The sequence below is a fragment of the Eschrichtius robustus genome, chromosome 6, assembly GCF_028021215.1.
Source record: "Eschrichtius robustus isolate mEscRob2 chromosome 6, mEscRob2.pri, whole genome shotgun sequence".
Classification (NCBI taxonomy): Eukaryota; Metazoa; Chordata; class Mammalia; order Artiodactyla; family Eschrichtiidae; genus Eschrichtius; species Eschrichtius robustus.
Window position 1 is genome coordinate 11,804,556 of NC_090829.1, and position 14,742 is coordinate 11,819,297.

General features: G+C 37.0%; 1 protein-coding gene across 2 annotated transcripts in view; it reads right to left on the minus strand.

Annotated features, from left to right (window-relative positions):
* Positions 1-849: 849 nt before the first annotated feature.
* The window catches only part of CAPN7 (calpain 7), a 36,538-nt gene continuing 22,645 nt past the window's right edge, over positions 850-14,742 (minus strand). Inside the window, exons 12-21 of one of the 2 annotated variants that reach the window (XM_068545892.1) lie at positions 14,491-14,611; positions 10,610-10,754; positions 10,382-10,481; positions 9,965-10,100; positions 9,296-9,371; positions 5,570-5,715; positions 4,728-4,790; positions 4,010-4,140; positions 1,620-1,712; positions 850-1,526 (exon numbers count right to left, since the gene is read on the minus strand). In XM_068545892.1, coding sequence (XP_068401993.1) covers positions 1,382-1,526; positions 1,620-1,712; positions 4,010-4,140; positions 4,728-4,790; positions 5,570-5,715; positions 9,296-9,371; positions 9,965-10,100; positions 10,382-10,481; positions 10,610-10,754; positions 14,491-14,611 — 1,156 coding nt within the window. In that variant the 3' untranslated portion in view covers positions 850-1,381. The remainder of the gene's footprint in view (positions 1,527-1,619; positions 1,713-4,009; positions 4,141-4,727; positions 4,791-5,569; positions 5,716-9,295; positions 9,372-9,964; positions 10,101-10,381; positions 10,482-10,609; positions 10,755-14,490; positions 14,612-14,742) is intronic. The other variant, XM_068545893.1, reaches the window with a different exon arrangement.

Genomic DNA, 14,742 nt, shown 5'->3' on the forward strand with positions numbered 1-14,742 from the left:
TTTGAGGGCAGGGATTAGGTCTTAGTTTGCATCCCGTATAAGATCTTTAACACAAAAAAGCTTCAGATCATGTTTATAATAAATATACCTCTTATGCTTTAGATTTTTCTTTAAAAAGTCATTGAAAAGTAATCCACCTAAAATATGCTACAAGTAAAAGCACTATTTATCAAAGTGAAATCTCACTATCAATCACTAGTACAATCTACCACTGAATGTAAAAGAACAGACTTTTTTTGTAGAAGTGTGAATTTTCATGCAAGTAATGAGTTCTGTTTTATATGGAACATACCACATGAAGTCCTCTAATAATTTCTCTAGGTTAAACTATGCAGTTTCCATAAGTATAAACATTTTATTTCAATTAAAGATAATAGAAATACAAAAGAAGTTTTAATAATCAGAGATGATGAAAAATTCCACTGTGTTAATTTTTAGATCTTTAAAATCTTGAGCATCATTCTACTCTGATGAATTTTTATGTAAACAACTGGGAATTTTTTCAAATGCAACCCAATTACCATATATTAAATCCTCAATTGTATTTTCTTTAGAGTGATGATGTTACCATAAGAACGCTGAACTACAGAGCAATTTAAAAAAGACTATACAAACTAAATTGTAATGTCTTCAATGTCTCAGACTACTACTTTCATCAACCTGATAAACCTACACTGATGAATATACCTCAGTTCTCTTTACATGAGTCAATGGGAGACGGGTATCTAACTTCAACAACCTTCATTCTTAAGCATGAGCATCTTCATGCTAAGTTAATTAGTATTAAAACTTTATCCTTTCATAACCTATAGGCAACAGTAAACATTTAAAGCCATAAATAACGCAGAATTAAAATCTCATGGTTAACATGATTCATTTGGTAATTAGGTGCCCAGGATGTACAGGAGAGTCACGACACAAGACAAGCAGGTCTACCTTACAACATGCTCTGCCAAGAAGACACAACATAATGTAAATACTTCAGAATATTATCCCAGCCTACTGTTCCACTCAGTGAGTCTACACCCCTCATTTTCCTCGTCTGGTCTCGGTTCCCTCTTAGCAAGGGCACTGATCTCAGTACTTGACTGAGCCTAATCTTTAAGCGCCTACACTTCTTTGTACAATGCGGCCCCTAAATGCAAGCCCACTCCGTATATACACAAAACCATGTGAATGGTACTCCTAAGTGACACAGGGTAATTCTGACTACATACAGTTCTCACCACACACCCTGACTTCAGCACCAGATTCCACAGGAACGTTTTTAGAGATTAATTCTGTTCTGATGATTGTGTTCAGTGTCCTGGAGATCTGTGTCCTCATTTGAAGAGTTGATGTTTGGTGAGTATAAGATCCAGCTATTGCTGAGGTTTCTCTGTCACTGCAGTTGTGTTGTCTTGATGGGGACAATACTATTAAAGTCCAAGAAAAACGGTCCTTCTTGTTTAGGCAAAAAAGTACTGGGAATGATATTGTAGATCCCAGCAGGTATGTTTTCTAGTTCCAGGTAGCAAAACCCACACCTATATTCAGGGAAAATGAGAACAAGGTTTTCAGGTGATGATGCCACAGAAAGTAAAGTGTAGCTTCGAGAGCAATCAAAATGCCAACCGTACCTGTAGTCACCACTAGATTTTCTCTGAAAGCCATGGGGACCAGGGTCTCCCACCACAGAAACTGTTACAACTTCAAATCCAACACTATATTGCCTAGCAGTAAAAAAACAAATTTTTGCTGTTATTGAGTCGTCTCAAACACATACCCAAAATAACTATACCTAAAGTGCGGATGGACTATTAAATCAAGTACATGCTTCTAAAAGCTTCAGTAGGAGGAAACAGCACTCTGAGACACATGCATACTATTCTGACTCTTAATTACAGAAAACACCATTTATATTTTTAAATTGATGCCGTAAAGATTAATATTTTATTAAACTTACTTTAGAAGAGACTATTTTTACCACAGGCTCTCAGAGAATAATGTTAAATTTAGATGATAAAATAGTGTATTAGGCAGAAAAAGTAGAACAGGAGAGGACCCTGAAATAAGATCTAAATTTACAGAAATAATTAGCGTATGGTACACATGGCATTCCAAATCAGTAGGGAAAGGATTATTTATGCAGGTGGTGATAAGGTGACAAAAGCTTAGAAAAAAAATTGTTAAATTGTATTTCACACCAAATATAAAATACAATCCATATGGACTAAAAAAAAATAATGTAAAAAATAAAACCATAAAAGAACTAGAAGAAAATACGGTGAAAATTTATTTGATATTAGGGTGAGAGTTCCTGCCCACAGCAAAATAAACCAAAAGAAACAGATCTGATTATAAAGAAAAATTTTTTTCTACGTGAGAAAAAAATTAATCTGGGAAAAATACCTGCAAATATGTGAAGGAGTTAATACCTTTTCATACGTACCCTTATTCACGCTTACAATTAAGAAAAACGTGACAAGTCCAACAGAAAAATGGTCAAAAGACATGAATAAATATATGAATAAAGGAAAAAACATATCGTCAATAAACATTTTTCCATATTCAAGCTACATGGTAATGAAATACAAAAGGGCAATTAGGTACCTTATTTCACTTATCAAACTGGTAAAGCCTTTTAAAATGACTGTGGAAAAATAGCTTAGTCTTATCTAAAGGATTATTAGTTTCTTTCGAAATAGTCTGTAATTACAGGAAGGCAAAATTAAGCCTAGTTTTATTTAGAAGCTAGTACTATTTTTATTTGTATTCTCTGTATTTTTTAAACCTTTTTAAATTGTGAAATATAACACAGTGCACATAAAACAAATACACAGCTTAACAAGTAAGTCATAAAGTGAACAAACACCTGGGTTACCCCCACCTCAGTCGACAAAACCCTCTCAGCACCGCAGAAGTCCCTGTGTGCTCCCTTCTCATCACCGCCTCTGTCCCCCAGAGCTAACTCGTCTGGTGATCACTTTCCTGCTTTGTCTATAGTCTGACTACCTAAGTGTGCATCCTTCAACAATAGTTGTTTTACCTGTTCTTGACTTCATACAAGTGGCAGTCAAGAACAGGTAAACAGTCACATATTCTGTTATGTGGCTTCTGTCACTCAGCCTTGTTCCCAAGACTTACCCATGTTGTGGGGAGCTGTAATTTATTTTCATTGTTATGGGGGACTCTATTACTGTATGACTGTTTTATAATCTTAAATGCCACTGATGAACACTGGCTTTTCTCATTTTTGGCTCTTACACAATTTATTGGCCATTTGGATTATTTCTCTTATGACATGCCTATTCAAGTTTTTGTTTATTTTTGTTTTTAATTTTTAAAAACTGCAGACTTGGGACCTCCCTGGTGGTCCAGTGGTAAAGAATCCGCCTTACAATGCAGGGGACACGGGTTTGATCCCTGGTCAGGGAACTAAGATCCCACATGCCGCAGGGCAACTAAGGCCACATGCCACAACTACTGAGCTCGTGCGTCTCAACTAGAGAGCCTGCATGCTGCAAACTACAGAGCCCACGCGCCCTGGAGCCTGCGCGCCACAACTAGAGAAGAGAAAACCTGCACGCCACAACTACAGAGAAGCCCATGCGCCGCAACGAAAGATCCCACACGCCTCAACGAAGACCCCGTGTGCCGCAACTAAGACCCGACGCAGCCAAAATAAACCAAAAATGCAGACTTTTTCTTACTAATGTAGGATATTTACAAATCTTTTTATGTGCTCTTTGTGTCTTAAGTCTTTCCTTATCCTGAGGTTCTTATCTCCTGTATTAGTAATCCACCTGGAATTGATTTTTAGACTGGATGTGAGACAGGGGTCTAATCACCTTTTTGGTATGTGGATATTAATTATTCCAGCACCATTATTGAATGGTGCCCTTTCCTCACTCCTCTTTAATACTAAATTAAGTGTCCACACATATATATATTTCAAAACCCTATTCTGTTCCACTAAACTCATTTTTAATATAACATTATTAATTTAAGAAAGTTACTTATCACAAACCTTGGTCCTCTTAGCTCGATCAGTAGTGTCCCAGTCTTCTCTATATGGAATTGGTAAATGGGGTTATTTTTGTGTGTCTCTTGGAAATTTCCACATCCTCCGGCACTCTGACCACTCCACCTTCCATTAATCTAATAAAACAAAGCTTTTTTATTAACAAAACTTCACATTCTATAATTCTACTTTAAAGACAAAATTCCTTTGGGCCTTAAAAAAAAAGAAAAAAGAAAAAAAAAAAAGCAACTCTCCACCGTGGCTGCATCCTCCCTCTCCAGGCTTTATTGCCACCGGCAGCCAGCATCCCTCTCCAAGTCAGCCCGGCCACTTTGCTACTCTCAGCCCTGTCTCCAACTCTCAGCCTTCAAGTCTGCCCTGCCAAGAATTCTCCCTAAAGTCCTCTTCCACACGTCCAGCCCGCCCTGCAGAGTCAACCTCAAATTCTGCTTGAGGCCTTCCCTTCTGACCAAGGTTTGCATCAGTCTTCTTTCTCTGAATTAATTTTTTCCCACAGAATCACTTAACGGTGCTCACTGAAGAGCTTGTATTCCAACCCAGACTGGAGACTACTCACATTTCCCTTGTAGTCCTGTCAAGTCCCAGAATGTTTTTACTTTGTAAGAAATTGTTAAACATGAAAAAAAAATGAGAAAAGGAGAAAAAGGAAAGGGAATTCTAAGATTTCAATGAGATTATGACCCAGAGAAAAAAATTCTCTTACCTGTTTTGATACGGTATATGGTGAAGGAATCTTTGAAAAAGTAAAGCTGCATGCTGAGTATACCTAGAGTAAAAAAAAAAAAAAAAATTATTATAGTGATAAAATTTATGCTTATAAAAACACTGAAGTGATGAAAGAATGTTTTGGAAGACTAAGAAATTAGTTGGCGTATATAATAGTCCTGATTCTGTAGGCAGCCTGGCATCAGGGCAGGAATAAAACAACTGCGGGTTGGGCAGCTAGGGCTCTGTCTGCTGCTCACTGTATGACTCAGGACACACCACAGTCTCCCTAGGCCTTGGCTTCTGCATGTGAAGAATGAAGGGGTGAAAGCAGCTCCCAAAGTCCCTTTCGTCACTAAAAATCTATTCAAATTGAGCTTCTTGACTGATCTACGACAGATTTTGATCTTTGCAGAACAAAATTACAATGACCTCCCCAGCTACCTGAGAGCCATGTTTATAGGCAATCGATTTCCTTTCACTAAGTTCAAGGTCTTCTTTTTTAATTCAATAAAAGTATTACGTAGACTAAAGGAGATTTTATTGCTCTGTGAATTTATTAGTCCAACATACCAAATTACCTCAGGACTAAACTACTACTCTAAAAACTAAAATGTTCATTCAAAATGTTATTCAAAATAAAAATGTTACCATTCAAAAGCATTATTTTCTGCATGAAGCATCATCATAATTTAATACTGAATTGTTATACAGATAAACACACACTCAACAATATATAGATCAATCTTTATAAATAAACCTTTTTTGTAGATAATCCCACTTACAAAGCAGAGATGTTATGTACCTTCTATTATTGTTCTGTCATGTTGGTTTACTTACCCGGACCGTGTAATGGATTGTGTTCTGTTTTTCATACTGAGAAACCACTAATGTAAAGGTATGGGTCCCAGGTGTGGTTAGCTTTATCTTAGTCAAATAATGAGGGCTGTTAATTCGAATCCCATCAATGTACGGAGGTGGATCAGCTGCAAATAAACAAGTAGGTTTACAGAAGACAGGACTTTATTTTCTTTAGTTTTTAATTTAAGTTTTATGGTTGATGTAGGAAGAATAATTAAATGGATGGACAACCCCTTAATTAATTCATCTTTTAAATATAACGTACTAAAGAATTACAATTTCAATTTAAAACTTTACAATTAAGCAATTTAAAACTTTAAAATGAAATAGTTTCTAATAAATAAAAAGAGATCTTTTGGAATACATCCAATGAGGTATATGATAATCCCTGCTATTTGCACTATGGTTTATTTTTCTCTCCTGGTAGAGGATTTTAAAATCAAGATTAACTTTTTTCTTTTAAGGAAAATTTTTAAAAAGATACAAAGAAGTATATAAACATATATCTATTTCCCACCACTCAGAATTAAATTAACATATTTTTGTCACACTAGCTTCTTTATAAAACAAAGTTCCTTTCAACCACCACCCTTAATATTCCATTCCACTCTGATGGATTTGATGGGCATCCTTTCAGACTTTCTCTCTCTCTCACACACACACACACGAGCATATATCTAAAAAAACAGACAGTATATGTCTTATCTTTCATTTTTCACTCAAGTTTTTGAGATCCATGTTGATCTACATAGATACAGTTTATCCCTTTTAAATCCATGTGAACAGTATTATATGCCATCATATGAATAGGATATATTTTATCTATACTCCCTCACCTAGTTATTCAGACAATGTGGAGATTTGGATTATTTCCAATATTTTGCTATCACACACAATGCTGCCTGTCATATTCTTTCACAGTCTCATGAATTAAGGCTGATACAATAAAATCATTTCATGCATGTCAATTAAGTCATTTAAGATCAATGCTATATCACTGAGGTTATTTAGGAACACTGAATATTTATAATGTAATTTGTAGAAAAAATTTTAGTACCTCAAACAGGTAGTAAGTCTCTCAAGCTTAGAGGTGGTGCGACCTAGTGTGAAGGGGAAAAGAATGGGCACGTCTGTGGTCCTGAAAGGTGTGACCTACGTCTCAGTTTACTCTCCTGTCAGATGGAGAACAGTCTGATTTACCTCAGAGTATTGTGATGAAAATAAAACTATAAACCAGAAAGTATCCTGAAATGGCAAAGTCACTATGTGTAAGAGAGGAAGCACTGTTTTTTAAAAAATCCAAGTACAAAGAGTAACAAGTTGTTGAAATTCAAAAGCCATGTAACATGTTAATGCTAGGAATATACTCACAAAATCTGTGCTTTTTTGGTTATATAATGACCAACATGAAAAATGGAAAATTTAGCTAGTTTAACTTGACATTTATCACTGGACCTACAGTGTGCCTGCCATGCACATCCCAGAAAACCTTGGGATACCCTCAATGCAGCATAATGGGGAAGAAGGCCATGTTTTCCTATGATCAAGCAAAACGACCTGGACAAAACCACTTTTGATCCCATCTCCCCCATCAGTGCCCATGTCTCTGCACAGCCTTCTGGAAAGAACGGTCAGTGATTGCTTCCTTACCTCAGGCCCTCCTCAATCCACTCCACCTGGGCTTCCAGCCCACCTCTCGCCAACTCTGTTCTTGTCAAGGCCAACGATGCTGCCAGGGCGCTAGGTCCAACAGTCTCTTCTCTAGCCTCATCTCACTGGACCTCAGAAATAGCAATGGGTGGAGCTGTCCACTCTTTCCCACACGGAGTATTTTCTTCCTTTGGGTTATGTGAAACCTTACTCTGTCTCGTCAGGTACTCTGTTCAAATTCTTCTGTGGTAACTTGCCCTCTGCTCAACCGTAAGATGCCAGAGTCCAAGGGCCAGGTGCTGGGTGTTCATCTCTGAACCTACAACTCTCTCCGTAGGTGATTTATATACAGTCCTACCTTCAAATGCCTTCCTTATCCCCGACTCCTCCGTCTGTACCTGCGGCCCTACCCTTGTCCCAGAATTCTGCTCAAAACCCCAACTGCCTACTTGGCACCTTCACTTGGAGAGCTAACAGGGATCTCAAATTTAACAAAACCAATAATTAACTTTTGATTTTACTCCACAACAAATCTGCTCCCTCCCCTGCTCCCACCAACATTTACATCTCAGTCAATGTTACACCTTTCTATGGCTCAAGCCCAAAACAGGGATCATCCTTGACTCCTCTTTGACCACACATTAACCCAAGTCCTGACAACCCTAACCAAACCCAAATCAAACCCTAACCAACCCAAACCAAAGTCCTGACAACCCTAACCAACCCAAACCAAATCTGCCCACTCCCCATCTCCACTTTAGCACCCTCAGTTCAAATCACCATCACTTCTCACATAAATAAAATCACCTAATTGGGTTCTCTGCTTCCATTTTTTGTCCCCTCCAATATATTCTACAAAGAATTTTCTTAAAAAAAAATCAGATAATGCCATTTTCCTGACTAAGACCCTCCAAAGATTTCCCATCGCACTTAGAGCAAAATCCAAACCCTTTCCTGAGCTGATAGACCTCCTGTGATCTAAGCCTGCATACCTCTGACCATTTCTGTGATACCACACTTCCCAGGTCTCCTGGCCTTTCTTCTGTTCCCAGAAAACACCTATCTTTCCCTCATTTTAGGGTCCTTGCACTTGCTGTTCCCTCTGCTTATAATGTTTTTACCTCTACTTCTAATGCTTTTACCTCTACTTCTTTGCATGACTGACTCCTGTTCGTGATTCAGAGTTCCTCTTATCTCTTCTCAAAGAGGCCTTCCATGGCCACCCAACCAAAGTAACCAATGTGACCCTATGCATTTCTTTACAAATATGTGTCACTATCAGGTCTTTTTTTTCCTATTGTTTGTCTCCCAAACTAGAACATAAACTAACAGCTCCTATCATGAAGTGATAAAAAAATTTTTTTTAATGTGAAAGCAAAATGGTCTCAACACAGTATGTTAATGCCTTAGGGAAAGATTTACTTTGCCTGGCAAGAAGGTTATCACAGAGAAAATAACATAAACTGGATCCTAACCACATTCATTACGCAGAATAGGGTAAAAGGAATATGTGGGCAGAGGGCAGGTAGAAGAGATTCTCGGCAGGTAGAAGAGATTCTCGGCAGGTAGAGGAGATTCTCGGCAGAAGAAACTGTGTGAAAAGAGGGGCAACAAGGGCAGGGTGTGTTCAGGAGAAGCCAGACCCACTGTGAAATGCTGGGGCATGAGATAAAGGGGGACAGTGAGGTGAAGGCCGGAATATAAAAAGCCTTAGACATCAAGCTGAAGAGCTCGGATTTTATCCAAGAGTCCATGGAAAACCACAGAATTTTTGATCAGGGAAAAAAGATAGGATTTAAATTTTAGAAACAAAGCTCTGACAGCCATGTGCAAGAGTGCAGAAATCCCAAATTCCTGAGGTCTCTAAATTAAAAATAAATCAAAACCAAACACACAAGTAGCATAAATACCTACCCAACTGTTTGAGTAGTTTCTGTTAGTCTATCAGCATAATTATTAATTTCTGCATATTATCTACATAAAATTTGTCATTTTCAAATTAATCACACAAATAGAATTTTAATGTTTGTTTGAATGTCTGTTTACTAAACATACCTGGGTAATAAACTTTTTTCCCATCCGTCTTGTATACAACCATTGTGATAAATTCTCGATTATTTGCAAAATCATCCTAAAAGCACAAAGAGTCCGATATGGTTAGGAAAATGGGCTCAAAATGCTCCTGTGTGTGTGTGTTTGTGTATGGAGGTGGGGAGGGGAGGGGAAAGAGATTATTTCTAAGTTTAAGAGCATGTCTATTTAGTGTTATTAAAAAATGTCATTTTTCTGAATTAAATTGTCATTTCAATAGATGACCATATTGTATGAAGCAAGATACTAAAAAAACCACTCTAAAGCCATTAAAATTATGGTTACCCTTTATAAAATCAGGCCCAATGAATCAACATTTCCAAACCCTCTTTAGCATATTTTTATGTTAATATTCTTAAGATCTAAGCATATAGAATCAACAGTAAAACCCTCTCTAGAAAGCATAAACTCCCTCATATTTCTCTTCATAGATTTTTTTGAATGAGATTTTAAGTGTATAATTATAAATGACCAATTTCCTTTGAGGAAAATATTCATTTATCTAAGTAAACACTATTTTCAAGCCACCTATATAAATGAAACAGGCTGGTGATCAAATTACATATCTTGCTCACAATGGTCTAATTATGTTTAAAAGAATTTCTGTATGGGATATAAGAAGGGTATCAGTACCTTGTCTGTTATGTGTCTACTAAGCAAAACCCAAACCGCAGCGCCCCCCTGTGGACACTGCACCTCCAACTTGTACTGGGGATTGTTGGCCAGGCTATAGGCATCTTTCACAGGTCCTTGCTTCGCATCCCAAGTGCTAAAGGACAAAATCAACAAAGAAAGTAGTAATTAAATTTCTCATAGAGCTAAACTGAAATACTATTTTTGTTTTGTGTTTCAAAAACAATTAGGTTATCGGGTTTTCTTGTTTTTTAAATTTTTGGCGTAACCAAGAAGCATATACAGAGAATATTACACGATAGTCATCTGTGGGCATGACAAAAAGAGAGAGAATACTAGTCTTCCCAAATAATTTTATTTTAAATGGAAAAAGGGAGACTACTATAAAGCATATTCTGAAATGTGCAAAAAAGTTACCTGTGAATACATGTTGATTCTTTAAAAAGACCTGGATTCCAACTCAAATAAATCACATCATAATACTGGCAGAGATCATCCCATGAGATCCAAAATATTCCTGAAAATCAGACGTCTTTGTTAGTCTAAAAAAAAATCTTAATGACTTGTCAGTTAAGTACATTTCACACTGTTAAAGCATGTTATTTATTTAAAGATCAAATATTATTAAATTAAAAAGATATTTACCATTGTCTATTTTCTGAGCTGTTCGAGGATCAAAGTTTAAACACTTTTGCAACTCTGGGGTCCAGTTTTTTACATCGTTTTCACTATATCTTCCTTTCCAACGTAAATGACTCCAAGGATTTTTCAGTTGGATAAATCGCAGCCCCTATTTAAAAAACCAGGAGATAACGAAGTTGCAAAACAGTTTTACCATATTTTTATTAGTTATATCATTCTCCAAGCGAGGATGCAATTTGAATACTTATCCATTCTTTTCCCTACAAATAAATTTGAAATTACTATTCTTTAATCAATACTTCCCCGAATCCCATATCTGATCAAAAACTATAAATGGCTACCTATCCCTAGAGCTATGCTGTCCATATGTAGCCACTAATCACACGTGATTAGGTATATTATAATTAAATCGGGACTTCCCCGGCAGTCCAGTGGTTAAGACTCCGAGTTCTCAATGCAGGGGGCACAAATTTGATCCCTGGCTGGGGAACTAAGATCCCTCATGCCTCATGGCGCAGCCAAAAAAAGAAAAAAAAAAAAAAATTGGTATCATGTAATTCAGTTTACAAATCAGTTCCTTAGTCACAGTAGCCACATTTCAAAAGTTCAAGGACCAAGTGTACTAGTAGCTAAATGCATCGCACAGCACAGACACAGAACATTTTCATCATCACAGGAAGTTCTATTGGGCTGCCCTGCCTTAGAGCATCAGGTATTTCCTGTCCTTTCAGAGCCTACTCTACCCTGGTCTCAGTTTTCCAGTACCCATGCCCCACGTATTTGGCTCTAATCGAGCCCTTCCTCTCACAGTCCCACAAATGATCCTTATTCAGTTTCACCTCTAAATGCCCTTGCTCATACTGCTCCTGTTTCTGGAAGGCGCTCTCTGATCCCTTTTAGATCATCTTTAGCTTCGTTCTCCACTGTCTCTCAGTGAAGACTGAAGCAATGAAAAGAACATGAACTTTGGAGTCCTAATGAAATGGGACCAAATTCCAGCTCAACTATTTATCAGCTTTATGGGCCTTGGTTGGTCATTACTCTGAGTTGTTGTGAAGATTAAATGGAGTAACATATGCAAAATTTCTAGCACTTAGCAACTTCCTTCTCATTTTAATTACTACCTCTCCTTTAAAGTTCACAGTGCTAACAATCTGTATTACGTTAGTTTACAACAAATAATATCCTATCTTATATCGTTTCCTACTTGTGCAAATGCAGGAGTCTTGTCTCCCCAGTGCGACTGTAAACTCCTTGAAATGGTAACACTGTTATCCTTTTTCAGATGTCTCCACTGAGTTTATGGAACACAGTATGCGCTCAGTAAATACTGGGCATGTCTACAGAGTTGATTACATTAATTCAGAAAAAACAAAAGAGCCTGTAAATCCAAAAGATTTGTCTTATTTCAAGGAGTCAACTTAGAAAATTGAGTTCTTTTTCTAATGATGTCACAAATCAAACTATTTGGAAGACATTTGAAAAAAAAACCCCATTCCTTTGCTATTTCAAATGTGGCAAATCATGGCCTGGGGAAGATGGGATTTCTGGACATAAGCCAGACTAATTACTCTCAGGCCATATTCCCTAGAATCTCATTAATACAGTTTCTGTTCTCAATCTCTTCTACACCATTTGTGCCTCACCCTGCCCCTGCCACCCATCAGCCAACAAACATTGAACTCTAACTCCATTCAAGGGCACTTTTGGTGGGAATGTAAATTGGGTCCAGCCGTTATGAAAACAGTATGGAGATTCCTCAAAAAATTAAAAATAGAACTGTCATATGATCAAGTAATTTCACTTCTGGGTATTTGTCCACAGAAAACAAAAACACTCATCCAAAAAAGACATATCCACACCAATGTTCACTGCATCGTCATATATAAGAGCCAAGATATGGAAACAACCTATGTGTCCACTGATGGATGAATGGATAAAGAAATCTGGTATACATATATACATTGAAATGTCAGCCATAAAAAAGAATGAATTCTTGCCATTTGCAACTACATGGATGGACCTAAAGGGTATTATGCTAAGTGCAATGTTAGAGAAAGATAAATACCATATGATTTCACTTACGTGTGGAATCTAAAAAACAAAACAAATGAACAAACATAACAAAACAGAAACAGACTCCTAGATACAGAGAAAAAACAGGTGGTTGCCAGAAGGCAATGGGCTGGGGGGGATGAGTAAAATAAGCGAGAGAGATTAAGAAGCAGAAACTTCCAGCTACAAAATAAATGAGTCATGGGGATGAAATGTTCAGCAGTGGGAATACAGTCAATAATATTGTAATAACTTTGTATGGTGACAGATGGTGACTTATTGTGGTGATTATTTTATAACATGTAGAAATATCGCATCACTATGCCGTGCACCTGGATCTAATGCAGTATTGTACATCTATCATACCTCAATTTAAAATAAAAAAAAAAATGTATAAAAAAATAAAAAACAAGTAGCCTTAATCATTACAGAGTAACTGACACATGGGATTGATACTGTGTAAACAATGTTAACTGATTTTTAACAAGGCTATTATTTGAAATGTTTACTGAAATTTAACAACTTTTTAATGTTTTGTTTTCAAGTCAAACCACAGGTACCTATTTTTCTCTTAAATATGTTGTTTTTCTGGTTTCCCTTGAACAAACATAACAAACAGTCTTACTACTTGAAGTAAATGATACATCTTTACAGAAATTTTCCTCATATTCAAGCTTACTTTCATATTGACTGTTTCATTATCTAAAAATTTAAATCTCTTGCCAGACACATTCATTAACACCTATCTCAAAGGATGTTCTAACAATAAAATTGTTACTAAATAATAGCAACTGTTATTCCCAATGTTTTAATTGGTGTTTGTGGCAAATTACATTCCTGAAACAAACACAAACCTCTCAGCTTATTCAATTTCACATAAATTTTTGTATTTTTTGCTTTATGTAGTCAATTTTTATGCCACTTTAAAAGGAAGAGACAATTCTACACAGAATGTTTGGAGGCACCACAATGGGGGCTGATTTAGAAAGCTTTGAGACTATAAATCTTTAAATGTTGCAGCAGGTCCCAACTGCCTTTGTAATTCATACAGTTCCATGTGCCACATAAGAAAATCAGACTAATTAATACACAGTAGTACTCTGTTCTTGCTGATTAATCACTACTTCTTTCTATAAGTTTAAACAGAAGAAACTGGAATACACTGCTAGTTAAACTTTCCAGTAACTAGACAGCTTAGTTTCTATACCATCAGGGAAAAAGAGTCCTTCCTTAATAATTTCTGTATTTTCTAATCCATAGAACAGATCTATTTTTCAGTGAAAAATAACTAATTAATAACATGAGAAGTAATGAAGTCAACCGTGCCAACAGCCACACACAGAAAAAGGGTCTGAAAAAAGCCTCGTAGCATGCAAGGGCTGTTAGGAAAACACCTGCAAACCCACTGGCATGTTTCCTATTCATAGGTATCCTCTTATTTTTTCGTCTGCGCATAGCTATTCACTGAATGTCTACTATGCTCTATAGCCTGACACTGCGATTGACCCCCAACGCCAACAGACAGCCCAGAACCTTGAGGGACATGTTTTCACTTCGACCCTGCTACTTTTATGGGAAAAAAAAGAGGCATACAATGTTCCTGTTCTGTCATCAATATCTGTGCTGCTACTGTCATTACATTTCCCATCTTTTTATTCATAATTTCCAATGGTAGAGGTCAAGTTGTTTAATGTAATAGATGGAATGATTTTAAAACCTGGCCTAAACCTGGATTTGTCAGTATTTAAAAGGCTCATGTATCACTTGGAATCCTTGCAACGTCTTACTAGCACACAAGAAAAACAAGGGAAACAAATGCAAGGCAAAACCTTGAGCTCTCTGATGTCCAACACGGCGTACGCGTGTGTGGGGACCAGGCCCCACCGCTCGCCTTCAGCTTCAGTCATCACTCCAGTGGATGCGGTGATGAGGACGTCCCCTTTGTGAAACCTAGAATGGACCCGACAGACCAATAATCAAAGGAAAACACATCTGTACTCTCAGATCACACCATCTTTCCTTTAGCCTCATGGTTTACATGAAAATTTCCACAAAGTGGAAATCTTTTCCAAAATGGGCTA